Source organism: Cyprinodon tularosa, unplaced genomic scaffold (assembly GCF_016077235.1).
Source record: "Cyprinodon tularosa strain WSP-4 unplaced genomic scaffold, ASM1607723v1 ctg518, whole genome shotgun sequence".
In the NCBI taxonomy this organism is placed as follows: Eukaryota; Metazoa; Chordata; class Actinopteri; order Cyprinodontiformes; family Cyprinodontidae; genus Cyprinodon; species Cyprinodon tularosa.
Window position 1 is genome coordinate 285208 of NW_024039250.1, and position 20202 is coordinate 305409.

Here is a 20202-nt window from a genome sequence, read left to right on the forward strand (position 1 = left end):
GCTTTAGCAAAACCATGGATATTTAATAAGACGTTTGGTAAAACCTGCTCAACTTACTTCATAATTTACATAGATATTATATATTAGACCTACAATATAAAATGAAAACAAGTTGATTAATAAATTTAGACTTAGACTTTATTGTCATTTTGTACACAGAGTGTATACAAAAATAAATTTTGTTCAGTACGGCTTTAAAGATATTTCCATTTTTCAAGTGCAGCAGTGATAAAATGTAAACATAAGACTGTATATGATTCACAGTTTCCAATATTCAGGGTTAAATTTAGCCTTTGCTTTTTATATATGGGGTTTTAAATATGAGAAAACAAAGACATCATGTAGCCTGACCCTCCATGATTGGGTGCGAAATGCCCCACATTCATAGCCGAAAAGATAGAATTTTTGCCCCAAATTGCTTGAATTTCTCCAGCAGATGACAGTTGAACCAAGCAGCTCGGTTCCCCACAGCTGTCTGCCGAGGCCATTAAAGCAGCAGGGTGTGTGTTTGTCGCTGCTGCCAAAGATCAAAGGCGAGCTGAACATTTCTCAGCCTCCCCAGTTGTTCGACTCGGAGCCCTCAGCACGTACAGTAAGACCCTGAAAACTAAAACTGCTTCCCATCTCAATCAGGGCAGCTGTGTCTACTTCCTGGAAGCTGTAGAAAGTATGCTGCCAACAATGACATCATCATCATCCTGCAGCAGAGGAAAGCTGCATCCATTCAGTCTCTGCACTGCAAAGCTCCAACTCCCTTGAAACATTGCTGCTTTCCCAGAGTCTGGATGTGAAATGGGTAAAATCCTCCGAGTGGACTTAGAGCTCAGAAACACACACAGAAGACTAACTAACTAACTCATGCTTGCACGGCCATGGTGGTAAACGCTCAGCAAACAGACCCTGAAGCTCTCATGCATGCTGCTCTCACACACTGATGACAACTGTATGTGTGTGTGTGTGTGTGTGTGTGGTGGCCTCTCTCTCTGTGCATGAGCGCTCCTGTTTGCTGGAGGACAACTAACTTGTTTATGTGTGCACACCCCACATGCACCCGCACACACACATGCACAGAGCCCTCCATTGTTTGTTTGTGGGTATTTGTGTAGAAGAGGAACACAGATTCCATCCTTTCACTGAGCTTCGCTGGCAGGTATTCAGTGTGAATGTGTGGATTGGAAATAAAGAGAGAAAAGGTGGAGGAGGAAGAGGAGGAGCAATGGGGTGGATTTGGGGGTGGGGATGTGTGAGGGTGTTGGGGGGGGGGGTTCAGGCTATACAGTCTTTTGGCAACTCCTGCCAGAGCTGTGGTTGCCATGGCGACTGGGCGAGCGGAAGCAGAGCCTCCCCCGACATATCCTATTAGGGTGAGATAGCGAAGCCGACGGAGAAAGAGAGAGAGAGAGAGAGAGAGAGAGAGAGAGAGAGAGAGCGGAGAGGGAAGGAAAGAAAGAAAGAAAGAAACAAGGAGGGGAAAGAGAGGAAGAGGAGGACTTGTGTTCTAAAGTTTGGAAGAGAAACGATAAGAAGAGGAAGGATGGAGGGAGAGAGAGATGAGAGTGTTGTGTGTTCAGAGAATTTCCTCCAAAACTTTTTGTTTCTTTTTTTTGCTGCAGCAGCGTCCAGGAAAGGAACTAAATGACCTTTGACCCCGTTCCATCACCCCGACCAACGATGGGGTGTTTAATCAACTAGGATTGCTTCCTTCCATCCAATAAACCAAACAACCCACCCATCCATCCGTCCACCCATCCACCCGTCCATCCATTCCTCCATCCATCCACCCGTTCATCCATCCGTCCATCCATCCACCCGTTCATCCATCCACCCGTTCATCCATCCGTCCATCCATCCACCCGTTCATCCATCCGTCCATCCATCCATCCACCCATCCATCCGTCCATCCATCATCCACCCATCCATCCGTCATCCATCCATCATCCACCCATCCATCCATCCATCATCCACCCATCCATCCGTCCATCCATCCACCCGTTCATCCATCCACCCGTTCATCCGTCCGTCCATCCATCCACCCGTTCATCCGTCCGTCCATCCATCCACCCATCCATCCGTCCATCCATCATCCACCCATCCATCCGTCCATCCATCATCCATCATCCACCCATCCATCCGTCCATCCATCATCCATCCATCCATCCATCCATCCATCATCCACCCATCCATCATCCACCCATCCATCCGTCCATCCATCCACCCGTTCATCCATCCGTCCATCCATCCATCCATCCATCCACCCATCCATCCGTCCATCCATCATCCACCCATCCATCCGTCCATCCATCATCCATCCATCCATCCATCCATCCATGCATCATCCACCCATCCATCCATCCATCCATCCACCCATCCATCCGTCCATCCATCATCCACCCATCCATCCGTCCATCCATCATCCATCCATCCATCCATCCATCATCCACCCATCCGTCCATCCATCATCCACCCATCCATCCGTCCATCCATCATCCATCCATCCATCCATCCATCCGTCCATCCATCATCCACCCATCCATCCGTCCATCCATCATCCATCCATCCATCCATCCATCATCCACCCATCCATCCATCCATCCACCCATCCACCCGTCCATCCATCCATCCATCATCCACCAATCCATCCGTCCATCCATCCACCCGTTCATCCATCCATCCACCCGTTCATCCATCCACCCGTTCATCCATCCATCCATCCACCCATCCATCCGTCCATCCATCATCCACCCATCCATCCATCCATCCATCCATCCATCCACCCGTTCATCCATCCATCCATCCATCCACCCATCCATCCGTCCATCCATCATCCACCCATCCATCCGTCCATCCATCATCCACCCGTTCATCCATCATCCACCCGTTCATCCATCATCCACCCATCCATCCATCATCCACCCGTTCATCCATCCATCCGTCCATCCATCATCCACCCATCCATCCATCATCCACCTGTTCATCCATCCATCCGTCCATCCATCATCCACCCATCCATCCATCCATCCATCATCCACCCATCCATCCATCCATCCATCCACCCATCCATCCATCCATCCATCCATCCATCATCCACCCATCCATCCATCCATCCATCCATCCACCCATCCATCCATCCATCCATCCATCATCCACCCATCCATCCACCCATCCATCCGTCCATCCATCATCCACCCATCCATCCGTCCATCCATCATCCATCCATCCATCCATCCATGCATCATCCACCCATCCATCCATCCATCCACCCATCCATCCGTCCATCCATCATCCACCCATCCATCCGTCCATCCATCATCCATCCATCCATCCATCCATCATCCACCCATCCGTCCATCCATCATCCACCCATCCATCCGTCCATCCATCATCCATCCATCCATCCATCCATCCATCATCCACCCATCCATCCATCCATCCATCCATCCACCCATCCATCCGTCCATCCATCATCCACCCATCCATCCGTCCATCCATCATCCATCCATCCATCCATCATCCACCCATCCATCCATCCATCCACCCATCCACCCGTCCATCCATCCATCCATCATCCACCAATCCATCCGTCCATCCATCCACCCGTTCATCCATCCATCCACCCGTTCATCCATCCACCCGTTCATCCATCCATCCATCCACCCATCCATCCGTCCATCCATCATCCACCCATCCATCCATCCATCCATCCACCCGTTCATCCATCCATCCATCCATCCACCCATCCATCCGTCCATCCATCATCCACCCATCCATCCGTCCATCCATCATCCACCCGTTCATCCATCATCCACCCGTTCATCCATCATCCACCCATCCATCCATCATCCACCCGTTCATCCATCCATCCGTCCATCCATCATCCACCCATCCATCCATCATCCACCCGTTCATCCATCCATCCGTCCATCCATCATCCACCCATCCATCCATCCATCCATCATCCACCCATCCATCCATCCATCCATCATCCACCCATCCATCCATCCATCCATCATCCACCCATCCATCCATCCATCCATCCATCATCCACCCATCCATCCATCCTTCACCATGACCCTCTTTTCCATCTATTTTGCCAAACAGCTCTCATACATGTCAATGCTTTAATTGAAATGTTATTGTAAGTGCATATTTGGCTTTTATGTGTGTGTCTTTGTACGTATGTAATGATGTGATGTAATTTTGATGCCTATCTTGGCTAGGTCTCCCTTGCAAAAGAGATTTTTAATCTCAATGGGTATTACCTGGTTAAATAAAGGATAAATAAATAAAAAATAGTAAAGCTGCTGTGACTGAGAGATTAAAAAAAAACCTTTTGCAGCGACTCTACCAATGATGACCAGGAGGACGGATCAGATGATAAATAAAGTTCCAGATTATTGATGGGGTGAATTCCTCAGCTACACTTCATGGTAGTTAATGTTTCTCCAGAACTTTAAACCTTAAATTTCTGTCTGAAGGTTTGACTTCATTTTCCCGTTTTCCTGCTCAAACAGATTTTATTGCACTCAAGTTCAGGAGGACGGTGCATCAGAGTTAACTGTCCTGTTTTCTTACTTAAGTTTTAATATGTACAGTAAATCAGGGGCTGTTAGACGCAATGTTCAAGGGTCCAAATCTAATTCCTGCATAAGTTTGCAGCGATTTCTGCTGCATGAAGATGAAAATAGTTCTCCACTTCTCAGATGTTTTATGTCTGACTTATTGCAAAATAAATATTAGCAGATAACGTCAGTCCATCTGGAGGTCTTTAATCGCTTTACGGCATTTAATAGAAGAAATAATTAACCAGGCATTCAGTCTGTAGAGCAGCTGAATAGAGATTATTATTAATTTTTGCATCTTTTTGCCTTTGGTTTGCTCTGATCAGGTCATAACGCCTTCTGCTGAGAATTAAACCACCGTGTTTATCGTTTGTGTGCCTCTAACATGTGTGAGCCCCCCGATGCATCCAGCTGTATAGTTCTGTTATTCACTTTCAACCCGTTTGCATCGGCGCAAACTTTTATAGAGTTAATCAAAGTGATAACAGTGCAGGTTCACAAGGTTTGGAGTGTTTTAGATCCTGAGCAAAGCAAACTGCAGGAGGGTCCACTTCCTGGACACTTTATCTGCGGACAGGAAAGTCCACTCCCTCGTGTTGGGAGACAGCCGCCGGGGTGTGGTCAGCACACACACACACACACACACACACACACACACACACACACACACACATGCCCTCTGCCTAATGATCCCTTACGCAATACTACTCCACCCAGCCCCCACCCATCACTAACCCAAACCATACCAGAACACATTGGGATATCCACCACAACCCCTCCCCCTTTCTCTGAGACTTTTGGCCTCATCTGAGCATAAATCCCTGAAGTGTTCAAAGTTTTTCAAACAACCAATCAGAAATGTGCTTCTTTTCCATCCGTCCTACTGGTACATCCGCTGGTTTTTATGGTTGATCAAAAGAGGAAAAAAAATTAAAATAACATGAAGTAACTGAAGATTTTTCACAAAGCTGAAATCGTCCTAAAGATAAACAGTCTTGCTTTTTACAGCCAGCTAGCTGGCAGTGTGCAGCACCACAAGAAGGGGGTTGGCCCATAAAGCCAGGCAAGATAAAATTGACTAGAAGGAACACAAACAGGAAGGAAGTTAAGTTTTAAGTATCGGGTAAGAGCAGGAAACCTAGTGGCAACTGGCCACTTAAATCGCCAAGCCTGGTGGCGACTGGCATCGCAACACCTGGTGGAGACTGGCGTCTCAACACCTGGTGGAGACTGGCGTCGCAACACCTGGTGGAGACTGGCGTCGCAACACCTGGTGGAAACTGGCGTCGCAACACCTGGTGGAGACTGGCGTCGCAACACCTGGTGGCGACTGGCGTCGCAACACCTGGTGGCGACTGGGGTCGCAACACCTGGTGGCGACTGGGGTCGCAACACCTGGTGGCGACTGGCGTCGCAACACCTGGTGGAGACTGGCGTCGCAACACCTGGTGGAGACTGGCGTCGCAACACCTGGTGGAGACTGGCGTCGCAACACCTGGTGGAGACTGGCGTCGCAACACCTGGTGGAGACTGGCGTCGCAACACCTGGTGGAGGCTGGCGTCGCAAAACCTGGTGGAGGCTGGCGTCGCAACACCTGGTGGAGACTGGCGTCGCAACACCTGGTGGAGACTGGCGTCGCAACACCTGGTGGAGGCTGGCGTCGCAAAACCTGGTGGAGGCTGGCGTCGCAACACCTGGTGGAGACTGGCGTCGCAACACCTGGTGGAGACTGGCGTCGCAACACCTGGTGGAGACTGGCGTCGCAACACCTGGTGGAGACTGGCGTCGCAACACCTGGTGGAGACTGGCGTCGCAACACCTGGTGGAGACTGGCGTCGCAACACCTGATGGCGACTGGCATCGCAACACCTGATGGCGACTGGCATCGCAACACCTGGTGGTGACCGGCATCGCAACACCTGATGGCGACTGGCATCGCAACACCTGATGGCGACTGGCATCGCAACACCTGTCGGCGACTGCTGTTGCCATAGATTTTGGTCAATTAAAATGACTAATGCAGCTACAGTCTTAATGATTTCGAAGCATTTTTAAGTTCCTTAAACACATTTATCCCGATCATCAGGTTAATAGATGCTTTATCACTGCAAAAAGGGAGGCTTTCATTTTGACATTTTCAGTAGAATATGTTCCTTAAAGGCAGTGCTTGTCTAATTTCCTTAACTGGTTCAGTTTGGGTCATAATAAAGAGGCTTATGCAGTAGTAAACAATTGAGTGCAACATTAATGCTTTTATTTTGTAGGATACTTTATGTGTTATTTTGAAAGTCTGAGATAGTGGTTTAATTTTAAATTCTTAAATGACACTATATCCTTTTTATCAGGTTATTGACATTTAGTTTTTACTATTGAACAGGGGTGACTATTTTGAAATCTGTCCTTAAAAGGCCTTTTTAGTCTAAGAATTATTCTCCTTAAATCTTAACAGTATTTGACAACGAGCCAACTGGCAGTCCTGCAAACTGCAGGAAGGTGGTTTAACCTTTGCACTGAACTCAATAGAGAACAATCCAATAACATGGAAGGAGAGCTAACAGAAGATCCACAAACCTCAAGCAACGCAGCTTTCCTAAGAGCTGGAAATCAATTAAGCTAAAAACCAATATTATATCTTTGACATCATGGGGAACGGATGTGAAATTAAGAATTTATCAAGATATATTATCATATTTACTGCGAGAAGGATTAAAGTACCGGTTAAAAGTAGGAATTTATAACTTCTTTGGAGTCTATTTTTAGCGGGGCAATAAAACCCATGCAAACACTAATACAGCTTTTGAAAGATTTACTATTTCCTATATTTCTAATATTTATTTAAGTAACTAGATTGATAACTGATTATTTTTACTAAACGCCACACAGTGACTGCATTTAATCAGATGTTTTTATTTATTGATCCCAATTGATCAAACAGTAAAGAAAGTATAAAAGGTAACAATCAGAAATAAAATGAGTTTGATTGGTTTCCAAACCAAAACTGATTTCAAATCTTTTGATGGAAAAAGACAGATTACACTAACAATAAAAGCATGATAGACGCCCATCCCTGCCTGATGCACAGAGATAAATTTCAGCACCAGGTTTGTTTTATGCCAAAACGCAATCTCTAAGATCAGATTTATAACCAGCTTCGAAAAAGATTGTTGCCCTTGATTAAGGAACAAACTGTCATAAATGTGGGCAAACGCCAACCTAGCATTGCCTTGCTTTGAGTTACTTCTATTCAGTTTATTTCTATAGCTCCAATTCACATCATGTCATCTGAAGGAGCTTCAAAGTTCACCAGATCATCCAGTCAGATTGATTCAAAGTTTTCTATCTAAGGAAAACCAGCTGATTGCATCGACTCATTGACTCTTCAGCAATCCCTCACACTAAGCATGCTTGTAGCGACAGTGGAGAGGAAAAACTCCCTTTGAACAGGAAGAAACCTCCAGCAGAACCAGCCTCAGTGTGAGCGGCCATCTGCTGAGGCCCACTGGGGTTCAAGGAGACAGAAGCAGACATAGAAAAAGAAGCATAGATACAAAAGGCAACCAGCTCCACAGGCGGCCCCGTCCAGGAAACACACAGCCAGGCAGACGAGCTCCGAGCCAGCTCCCATGTCAGAGGATGAAGAGAGCACATCCAGTTAGTCACAGTCAGAGAAACAGGACTACACTGGAAAACAGGCCAAGCTCCAACATCTAGAAACAAAGGTGTTGATTTGATTTAAACAAAGATTTTTTACTTTATTATCTGAAATCAGTTTAATCCCATCGGAATGAAGTGTCTTCTCAAAGACTCTGGTCCAAAGATTATAACTTCTGTTTTGTCTGCATTCAGAAGCAGAAAGTTAAGAGTTTTTAATGTCTTCAATCATGCCTGTAATCTATGTAATGGGTTAGCTTCATCTGGATTTATAGACAGATATAGCTGGGTATCATCAGCATAACTGTCTAATAACTCTACCGATGTTTGTCGATGACTTAAGACGTGTCTCCATTAATCTACAGCATGTGTCTTGAAATGTTTCAATTAATGGTTTAGAAAATGCTGAAAATTGTACTTTGACAATTTGTAAATTTGACAAAATCAAAAGAAAACTGCACGGCGTCAGATGCAACATTCTGGAGCAACTTTCTGCATTTCACATCTGTGCATCATAAGCTCTGCGGGACAGTTTGAGTTCAGTGTTCATGTCTGACTGCCTTTCAATACCTTTCTGTTTAGACTAAACAAAGACAAGCAGAGACATTTGCAAAAATTAGCATAACATCCTAACCCCTTATATTTGGTCTAATTTTTCATTTTATTTACTTTATGTTCTGCCAGTTTGTCAAAACGTGTGTCAAAACATTGAAATGACGTTTGTTTGGAGTCTGGATTTATTAGTATTGTTTCCAGTTTTCTGATGAAGCTGGATGTGGATCATGATGCAATGAGAGACAACAGGAATCACCTTAGAGACGCAGCTGTTGCTCCACATTGATCTAGAGACCAGTGGCTGTTCTAGACTAAATTTACCCGCCGGGAGGAAGTGCTTTAATGGAGGGACAGAGCAAAAGAATGAAATGAATAAAAACAAAGTTTCATGTATAAACCACAAAGCAAAGAAGCCACTTTTGGCTGCAGGCTGCAGAGGTAAACAAACGGAGCAGATAAACACACCGATATCGACAGGTGCCTTATGGGACTACGGTTTAAGCTAGTTTAGCCGTCATGTTTTCCAAGCACCCTGCAGACGTCCAGTCAACCATGAACTTCCCTACATAGCAATGTATTCTAGATCCCAATGTGGGGCCCTATGCCTGTCTGACAGACGAAGTTTGGATCAAACTGGGTCATCAGCAGGACGGCGATCCCAAACCCAGCATCACATCTGCAAGAGTGACTGAAGCAGAAAAGTACCGAGACGCCACAGCGGTCCAGTCAAAGTCCGGACCTGAACCCGATTAAAGCTGGACCTTAAGAGAAACACATCTCTGCAAACTTTAATCAACTGGATGTTGTAAAGAGGTTTGGTGCAAAGTTCCTCCACAAACATGCAGGAGACTGATAAAGACTTGCAGAAACCTACTGGGAGGTACTGGTGCTCGGGGTGGCTCCACAAGCTGCTGAATAACGCTGTGTACTTTGACTTTATTTTGGTTTAATGAGTAATGACTCAGGGATATATCAGCATTATATAATAATATATAAAACTGTATGCATCTCATCAGCCCGTCAGACTGGGAGGATTTTCTTTTTGAAAAACCAAAGCGAGAAGCTAGACTCATTCTTCATCTCACAGAATAGAGGACGAAATGGACAGCAGTGTTAATCCTGCAGTTCAGTCTGCTCTTATCGGACTGTCCACACCCTCTCCACCTCCACCATATCTCCTCCTCCCGTCTGAAATCTATCCCCATCTGTCTCCTTATGCTCTTTTATACTTCCTCCAGCATATTCTCTTCATGCTGCACCCATCCTGCCGACTCCACCCACCCCGTATGCATCCTCTCCCTGCATGGCAGGCTGAGGTAATGGCTGCTGTTGCGTGCCTGTGACTCTGACAAACCTTCCCTTATCATTACTCCTCACGCCCTGCATTGTATATGCTGGATTATAACAGGTTATGGACCTCAACCTATCAGATCCATTATGGAGCTTCAACCAGCCTATAACCAGCCAGCTCCTGTAGGGTGATGTGCTCACATTACCCGATTATGTTTAATTAGCACACATTATTAATGAGGGTGCAAGATCTTAACGAGAAAAGCAACAGGCTGGGATATTTTAACGCAATGTGAGACTGATAATTCTTGTAACACAAAATTTTGACCCAAATCTGATTAATTTGAACAGAACAGTCGTTGACTCAAAAAATTATATTTTGCCCAAATTATGTCTGCATCTTTTTTTTTATGGAATAAAAGTAAAGCATCAGAAGGAATGCTGAAAATTGGCTTTATGTGCATTATATACGGATTAGGTTTATGAGAGACTAGACAGACTCCTTCCTCCACCTGTTGCTGGCTGAATTAAAGAGTCAATTCTATTCAGTTTATTTCTATAGCTCCAATTCACATCATGTCATCTCAGGTCACTTTCCAGTTCACCAGATCATCCAGTCAGATTGATTCAAAGTTTTCTATCTAAGGAAAACCAGCTGATTGCATCGACTCATTGACTCTTCAGCAATCCCTCACACTAAGCATGCTTGTAGCAACAGTGGAGAGGAAAACTCCCTTTGAACAGGAAGAAACCTCCAGCAGAACCAGGCTCAGTGTGAGCGGCCATCTGCTGAGGCCCACTGGGGTTCAAGGAGACAGATTCTAGATAGATATATTTTCTATTATTTTCTTATAAAATAAAAACCAGAAGTAATTTAGTCATGATGTTTTCAAAAACACAATAACAAGAAGCTGTCGGAGTGACGGAATGAAGATCCTGCAGCATGCTAGCACAGATACCCCGACTAATGACCACTAAACTTCACATTCTTTATCTGAATGTTCCTCTAAGGTTTTCCACTTCTTTAAACATCTATTAGGGATGGACAGATAGAAACTGGGATTTTCTCCAGTCGTAGTTTAGAGAAACGCATCATCCACCGCGGATGTTGCTGACAAAATTAAAGTGTTTTCCCAACATACAAAAAGAAAAAAATTGCCTATTTGTCTTTAGTGGATGAGAGTCATTTAATTCCTGCTTTCTGCATTTTAGACGCAAACATTTAACCACACAATACAAAAATTTATTATTTAAGACTGTACAACTTCTTTTTTTCCATTACCTAGTTTGTTTGTTTTTTAACACATCATGGGGGTATTTTGCTGATGCCAACTTTAAATATTCAATATAAACATATAAGAAAATATTAGATATAATAGATAATAGACAAAAATAAAGAATTGAATTTGCTTTCTCTCACTCTGCCTTAATCTACCAATTTATTCAAATCAACTAAGTGTCAGCGTGTTTGTTTATTTATTGGTATTTTGCATCAGCATATTACCATAAAGCCAGACTTCCACTACATCATACCTCCTACAGTTTAGGGTAAATGAACCAAAGTGTTATTTTGGCATAATCCTCTGCGTACTAAGATGCAGCTGCATATGCAAAGCAGCTCAATTATAAACCGTTAAAATAGCAACACTTTTACAGCTACCAGTATGTAGACATGCAGCCTTCCAACTTTCTAGTTTAAATATCAATAAAAAACGGTAAACTGCCATCAATATAAGATCAGTCAAAGGATCCTGAAAGTTATTTCCTTCTGTCCTCCAGCAACAGAAAAGCTCTTTTGTTGTTGTATGTTTTTATCTCTACTAAAAAAAAAAGGATGAGTGAGGCTTGTATTATCTGCACCATAATTATCTGAGAAAATTCAAATATCCCTGAAACCCCCAGCTTTTCAAGTCAGTTGTAGTTGTAGCGGTGATGAGGCCGCTCTGACCACCATCAGTTCACTGCAAAACCGAGCTACAAATAAGTAAACATTTCTTCTAATAAGTGCATTTAACCTGAATTCTAGGAGTTAAATGACATGTTTTGCCAATGGAAGGAGGATTTTTACTCTTAAAATAAGAAAATGAGATCAAATGGACTTATAATAAGACAGTTTAAGTGTTTTTTATTATTTAAAATGTAAATTGTGTTGTTCAATTGGCAAAGTGTCTCCCTTACCTCCTCATTTCTAGACAAAACACTTATTTTAAGAAAAAATGACTTATTTCGAATTTTTTATCATTTGCAGTGTACGCAACGTGCACTGAAAAAACATTCTGGAAATAAGTAAAAAGGTCTTAAATTAAGTGGATTTACCCTTAATTTGTGTAGGAAAATTAGACAATAAGACAATGCAACTGTTTTTTCTTATTTTAAATGTAAATAGTCTTCTTCCATTGGCAAAGTGATGCTTTAACCTCCTCAATCCAAGAACAAATGCACTTATTTTAAGAAAAAATGTCTTATCTACATTTCGTTTTTTTTCCAGTGTGGGGTCAGCTTCTTGGCTAAGGACACAACAATCGAATCGGCGGCCCTCTGGTTTCACCGTCACGCCTTTCATTAAACTAAAGCATCTTTAACCCAAAGTTTAGCCAAACATTTTATGCAGAAATAGCTGCTAGTCTGCATTTTTCAAGAATTGCTTTACTTTCCCACAGCGGGACATTTTGGCATGACAGTGGCGCACACAGTTACACACCATTATTAGCAAAGCTAAATGGGAAATAAGAATATTGCAAAGTAGAAAATCTTTTTAAACTGTGGAATAGACTCCGGTCAATCAACGTAACACCTTATATGCAAATATGTGGATGATAGTGCAACAGATCCTTAAGTAGTTCAGGGATGAGGAAGTTAGCTTAGCATCTGAGGGGGAGGTCAGTTTAAACGCTTCAGGATGGGATTAGAACCCGTGCAGCCATTAGCGTGACGTAAACAGTCATTGTGAGCAGCAGAGATTATAAAGTCTGACTGCAGCAGAAACGACCTGCAGATAAAATAACTGATTCACGTCTTTTTGTTTGTTTTTAGACTTTAGTTTGAATCTCTGAAAACATAAAAGGTAAAAATGTTCTGCCATCAGCCATGATCTTTATCCCAAAAAACATACATACATACATACATATACATATATACATATATATATACATATATACATATACATATATACATATATACATATACATATATATACATATACATATATATACATACACATATATATACATATACATATATATACATATACACATATATATACATATACACATATATATACATATACATATATATACATATACATATATATACATATACATATATATACATATACATATATATACATATATATACATACACATATATATACATATACATATATATACATATATATACATACACATATATATATATATATATATATATATCTGTGTATAAAGTGTCACAAAATATCACTATTTCTGAATTTCTTTTTTTTTTTCCAATATCTCGATCCAGGCCAAAATTGTCAAAGTGGAAACGACTCAGGTCCTAAGTATTTAGGTCAGTTTTGAAGGTGTTTTTTTCCCCTAAAGTTAAAGTGGGTAGTTTACAGAAAATATCTGCCTTCTTAAAGGAATAGTACACCCAAAACATGATTAGCCTTCATTTTCTACTCACCTCCATGCTGAACAACACTCTGGAGTACTTTTTTGATATCTCAAATGCATCTGGAGATCTGGGAGGCTTCTTGCTGTCTGCTGACATTCAAATAATGGAGGTCTATGGCGCCCGAGACAGAAAGGTCCACAAAAGTCCACAAAAACTTGTCAATATTCCTCCATACTGCTCGTCCAATGTAATCCAAGTGTCCTGAGTGGGTAGCATCCAGAATTTACTCGAAACGAAGTCATTTAGAACGTTTTAGAGCATAAACAGTAGTGTATAGGATTTCCTAATAGCGCCCCCATGCGCGCTCACGATTCTACGGAAGCCGGCAGACCAAACCAGCGCATTCAGCTCGGCAAAGAACTCCTGCTCTTCCTCAACACTGAAGTCCTCAGACATTTTTCTTTCGTTGTTTCTTTCTTTGCACAGGTAAACAGCACATTTCCGGTTTGGTCTGCCGGCTTCCGTAGAATCGTGAGCGCGCATGGGGGCGCTATTAGGAAATCCTATACACTACTGTTTATGCTCTAAAAACATTCTAAATGACTTCGTTTCGAGTAAATTCTGGATGCTACCCACTCAGGACACTTGGATTACATTGGACGAGCAGTATGGAGGAATATTGACACGTTTTTGTGGACTTTTATGGACCTTTCTGTCTCGGGCGCCATGGACCTCCATTATTTGAATGTCAGCAGACAGCAAGAAGCCTCCCAGATCTCCAGATGCATTTGAGATATCAAAAAAGTACTCCAGAGTGTTGTTCAGCATGGAGGTGAGTAGAAAATGAAGGCTAATCATGTTTTGGGTGTACTATTCCTTTAACTTCTTTAAGGCCAGAAAGTATCTGTTAACCTAAAGTTGATGACGGTTTCTGATCAAAGTATACACTCACTGTTGTTAAACTGCAGAACATTAATCAATGGCTGAAACGGTAAATCTTATCGCTTTTTTTGGTTCATTTTTCTAGTTTATTTTTTCTGTACCTTCAGTCTGAATAATGACCACCAGCCTGTAGCTATCATGATCAGTAAACGTACCAATTGCAACTCCTTCAATGTCGCTCTAACAACAAACTCTGACGACTGAGTAAAAAAACACAAAAATAAAAGCAGAAGTAAAATCGGTTTTATCAGCATGAAGACGCTCCTTGGAGGTTAAGGGATGTTTTCAGTTGTCCTAAAGGAGCCATCTGCTTTAATATGGAGGTTTTTAGCCTTAGGTGGCCGAGCGATGGAAGGAGGAAGGAACCAGAACCTTCTGAAAGCTCCTCAGAATCTTCATCTATTGGTTAATCTAATGTCTAATGTATAGATCTGAGTTCTAGATTATCAGTCTGGGATGGCTGCTCTTCATTCTGTCTGTTTACTGCAATACTTTGAGCTGATTGGCTGACGTCCCAGCTAGTACCTGCCTCCCATAACACGCTTTCAGCCAATCGTAGCAGCGAATCGTGATGTTTTCACAAATAGTGGAGTAACTGAACGTTATTGATCTCACATCGGAGAAATTTACCTCTGCATTTAACCCCTCCCCTTGGGGAGCAGTGGGCTGCCATTGTGCGGCGCCCGGGGAGCAGTGTGGGGTTAAGGGTCTTGCTCAGGGACCCAGAGTGGCAGTCTGTGGGAGTGGGGCTCAAACTCAGAACCTCAGGATTCCAACCACTAGAACGCCACTCCCCCTGATAAATCTAACTTTTTCCAAATCCCGTCGTAAGGAAACCACAGACATCTTTCTCCTCTACAAATGCACAACGTTCTTCTCTTTGCATCTTTTCTAAATGAGAAATTGTCGCTAATTTAGCTAAAACCAGGTCAGTTGTGGAATCTACAGGTGAGTCCTACAGCGTAGCCGTGTTAGTAACGCCCCGCCAAGGCCCTTCTGACTGTCGTCATTCCTACATGTCCCGCCCCAAAAAACCCTGCTGGCTCGTCATTGGTCCGACCCGCTGGTGGTTACAAGACGGACTTATTCAGGCCGGTTTATACTCAGAAACCAGGTCGTCTGCGCAGATGCAGATATGCCCCCCTCTGCAGACACTCTGCTGCACCGCAGACAGAGCTGCAGACAGGAGGCCTCTGATTGGTCAATTCTACATCTGAGGTGCGCGAGAACGCTGGGACCCTTTTTCCACCTGGATCCCCGCTCTTTTTGGCCTTCGTGTCCCTCCATTGTCGCACAAACTTGCCCCCACTTCCTCACCGCCTCGGCCTTATCTAGACCCACAGCTAGCTCCTGATTGGCCGACTGGTGTTGTGGCGTGGAATAACATAGCGCAGACCACGCTTCAATGTTGGGCATTCAAATCAAACCAACCTGCGTCACGCTCAGTGCGACACTCTGCTGCGGGACGATAACCAGGCCTCCAGCGGGAGTCTTTCAGCGTAAGGTTAACTAAAGCCATCCTGTCATATTATCCCATATAAATAAAATGAGGAAGTTATTTAAAGAAAACATGGATCACACAAACCAACCAGAATCCTGCAGACTTGTGGATCTTCCTCCTTTCTTGTTTGTTTTCTTTAATGTTAATTAAATCAGAATAATCCAACAACCTGAGCAGTTGAACCCAAACCTTCCCTAGATTTAAACGAAGACATGTTGAAACATGTCATCACCTGCTTCACCCACCTACACCTGACAGATTCTCTTTCATAACCTCATCCGCCCCCATCCCTCCTGATGAATCCACCCATCACCCCCCACCCAGAACCCCGCCCCCGCCCCTCCTCACCGTGCACTCCATCTCCTCTGGCTCTGGTTTGATTTGGACAGAGGGCATGTCTCTCTGGCCTTGCTCCTCCTTCTCCTCTTCCGTTTCCTCCTGCTTCACCCGGACGCCGGCGGTCCCCGCTTCCTTCAGCGTCTCCTCTTCCTGGTGCGGCGGCCGAGGCCCAGTCGCCACTTCCTCCTCCTCCTCCTGGTCTCGATGGTCTGCGGGGGGCGGAGGCGAGGACGGCGGCGGCGATGACGGCTGCTGGGTCACGGTGCTCTGCTTGGCCGGGCTCCTCTGCTTCTTTCGGGCACCGGCGGCGCTCTTCCTCTGCTTTGGAGTTGACTGGCACTGAGGAGGAGAAGCGGAAGACGATTAGAGGGAGGAAGGTACAAATTGTGCAGAAGATGGTTGGAGGGGGGTGAGGGTAGAGAGGGGAGGAGAGGAGGTGATAAGGGGGTAGCTGAGGGGGTAAAAGGGGGGAGGGGTCAGAGCAAGGTAGGGAGAAAAGTTTGGAGCTGGGGAGCTGGGGAGTTAAAAAAAAGTTCAAAATTAGGAGGAAAAAAAAGGATAAAAAAATATAGAGTCAGGTAGAATAGAAGCTGTAGAGTGGAGGTTCAAACCCTGATGACAAGCTTTACCTCCTCACTAAAACCATCCAGAAGAGGGGGTAAAAACCCCCGGCTCACACTCACTCAGGAGGAGAAAATCAGGGAAGATTTCAAGCAAAAGTTCAGAGAAGAGAGGAGAGAAGAGGAGGCAGAGAAACAAAGGCCTAAATCCTGAGGCTGACACTGAGGGAATGAGAACGAAAGAGAAATAACAGACAGAGCAGGGAGGAGTAGCCCTGTACTGACCCCTCCCTCCCTTTCAGTGGCAGGCAAGCGACACACCCTTTTCTGGAAGCCCAGCTACAGCACACACACACACACACATTCAGAGAGAGGCTGGGGAGTGCCAAGGCAGAGCGACACACACACACACACACACACACACACCATCAGGAGGAGAAGCAACACACACCACCTCCTCCGCCTCACACTGCTGTCCATTTCCTCTTCCTTTAGAAGTAAAGCTACAGCAGACAATCACCAGTTTTCACAAAAATAATCAGGGAGCAGAAAGTTTAGGTTTTTGCATGTCTCAGCTTCACAGCAAACATTCAGCACCAGATAGATTTTTTAAATTCAATTCTATTCAGTGTATTTCTATAACTCCAATTCACATCATGTCATCTCAGGTCACTTTCCAGTTCACCAGATCATCCAGTCAGATTGATTCAAAGTTTTCTATCTAAGGAAAACCAGCTGATTGCATCGACTCATTGACTCTTCAGCAATCCCTCACACTAAGCATGCTAGTAGCGACAGTGGAGAGGAAAAACTCCCTTTGAACAGGAAGAAACCTCCAGCAGAACCAGGCTCAGTGTGAGCGGCCATCTGCTGAGGCCCACTGGGGTTCAAGGAGACAGAAGCAGACATAGAAAAAGAAGCATAGATACAAAAGGCAACTGTCAACCAGCTCCACAGGCGGCCCCATCCAGGAAACACACAGCCAGGCAGACGAGCTCCGAGCCAGCTCCCATGTCAGAGGATGAAGAGAGCACATCCAGTTAGTCACAGTCAGAGAAACAGGACTACACTGGAAAACAGGCCAAGCTCCAACATTCCACAGTGCATTCTTTAGATACACATTTAAAGATGTTACTGAACCGCATTGAAGCAAATATAGAATAGAGGGAAAGAGACAGAATTAAAACGAAAGAAAAAGAAAAAAAAACCATCAGTACAAGACAGCAGCCTGTAAAAGTATTCCCACCCCTTTAAACTCTTTCACATCAGTCGACACGGCAACTATTACCTCTGGACCCTCTGGACACTTGAGCATGGAAAAAAAAAACATTTGTTGAAAGAAAGCCCTGAGAACAGCGAGCTACAAAGGAAACAAGAAAAAGTGCAAGAAGGTGATCTGATCAGATGAGAAAACCATTTGTAAAATACTATCAAACTAACTGTGCAGGTCTGCAGGTCATTCTGAACGCACCATCGCACCCCTATTAGTATGGGGGGGGGGGGGGGGGGTGCTAATGACGGGAAAATGGGGACAGGAGAAAGAGTAACATTCTGCAAAAGACTAAAGTCTGGAGAGCAGCTCGAAGCGCTCATTGAGCAAAGACAGAGGAGTTCAATTACAAATGCATGCCGCACTTTTCAGATTTTTTACTTTTTTTTTTTTTACCATGTCAATCATTTCCTTCCATTTAACAATTATTATTTCTTAAAATATATTCAACATAAAATATTAGAGCTAACTGCTGTAAAACGGCGTAACATGAGGAACGAACGGCAGCACAGACCTCTGGAGTCGCTGCTGTTCCAAAGAAAACCACAACTTTGTTCAACGCTGGGAAAACATGGCCGCATTTTTCTGGATCCTGCAGCTGTTTCACAGGTCGTGACCCAAGCTCGGACTTTTAAAACATGCTAACTTGTCGGCTTTCTGTTTTCCTTCCCCTTCAGTTTTAGCTGATGCCACAGACCAGGTTTCTGAGGAAGTTCTGGGGAGGATTTAGAGTCTACGATTAATAATCTAAAGCTGTGAGGTCAGCCGTTCACTGTGTGTGTGTGTGTGGGTGCAAACATGGCCAATGCGTAATACTGAGACTTTAAAGTAAAATGGACAAATGAGGTGTTTTGGTTGGACCAGAACCCCTGCTGCATTTGATCATTCTATAATGTATGATTGAACGGAGATGGACGAACACATTTGGACCTCATCAGCACTAATCTGGGTTCTGCTCCAGACAAACAACAATAACGCTTTAGGATCCCTAAAGAGAAACGAGAAATGGGTCACAGGAGACAAAGAAGTCCAGGTTTCTTTCCTATGAACTATATTTGCTGTGGAAGTTTGATGCATGCTCATATTACTCTCTATCATTGGTTAACCAAAAACACCTTAAAGGTTCTGAATGTGTCCTTTTTTTTACTTATAAATACAGTTTTTATCTACAAATAATCCTTTAGTAGCCCTCCTTTCAACTATCTCCTTTGGCTCCTAAAAGACCAAAATGAAGGAAACTCAAATTTGAATAAATGTGCTATCGTGTCTTTCTAATTGGTTAAAGGAAAAGTCGCTCATATTCAGAATTCAAACTTCTGAAAGTTCTTTAAATCTGAAATGATTCCATCCTGTTCAATAAATGATCAGTGTTTTTAATTCAGAGTAATTTTCATGTGAATGTGCTTTACTGGAGGCATCCATGTTTGTCAAAGAACACTACTGCCACCTACTGGTTAGTGACATTGTCACGGTGCGGTATCGGCTGTTGATCAAGTCCCAGTGCTGTATCTGGTGTTTGTCACAACGCGCTATTATCCAAGTCATCTTGAAAACATTCTTCTTCCAAATGTTGGCTACATATTACGGGTTTTTTCTCTGGCCAGAAGTTCGATGGCAAATCCTCCCTCTTCAAGTTGGCGATCCAACGACCAACCCGTCCGTGGAGGATCAGGAATCAGAAAGGTGGAATAACTCTTTTTTCCACTTTTCCCCGATGTATTCCAGCATCCAGCTGCCATGCACGTGGGCATTGTCAGTTTCACTATAGCTCTGGTGAATTTCAATGGTGAAGTCCTCTGGAAATCTTCAATAATTGTTGTTGATTGCAGATGTGTCTAGTAGTTCCCATTGATTTAGCTTGGAAAGCGGGGAGAACGGCGCTAGGCTTACCGCACCGTGACGTCACTGCTGGAAGATGGCAGGAGGGAGGGGTTACTAGATTT

General features: G+C 43.9%; 1 protein-coding gene across 1 annotated transcript in view; it reads right to left on the bottom strand.

Annotated features, from left to right (window-relative positions):
• klf8 (Kruppel-like factor 8) overlaps positions 1 to 20202 on the bottom strand; it is a 90301-nt gene that overhangs the window by 26443 nt on the left and 43656 nt on the right. The window contains exon 2 of the mRNA XM_038303701.1: positions 16439 to 16768. Coding sequence (XP_038159629.1) covers positions 16439 to 16768 — 330 coding nt within the window. The remainder of the gene's footprint in view (positions 1 to 16438; positions 16769 to 20202) is intronic.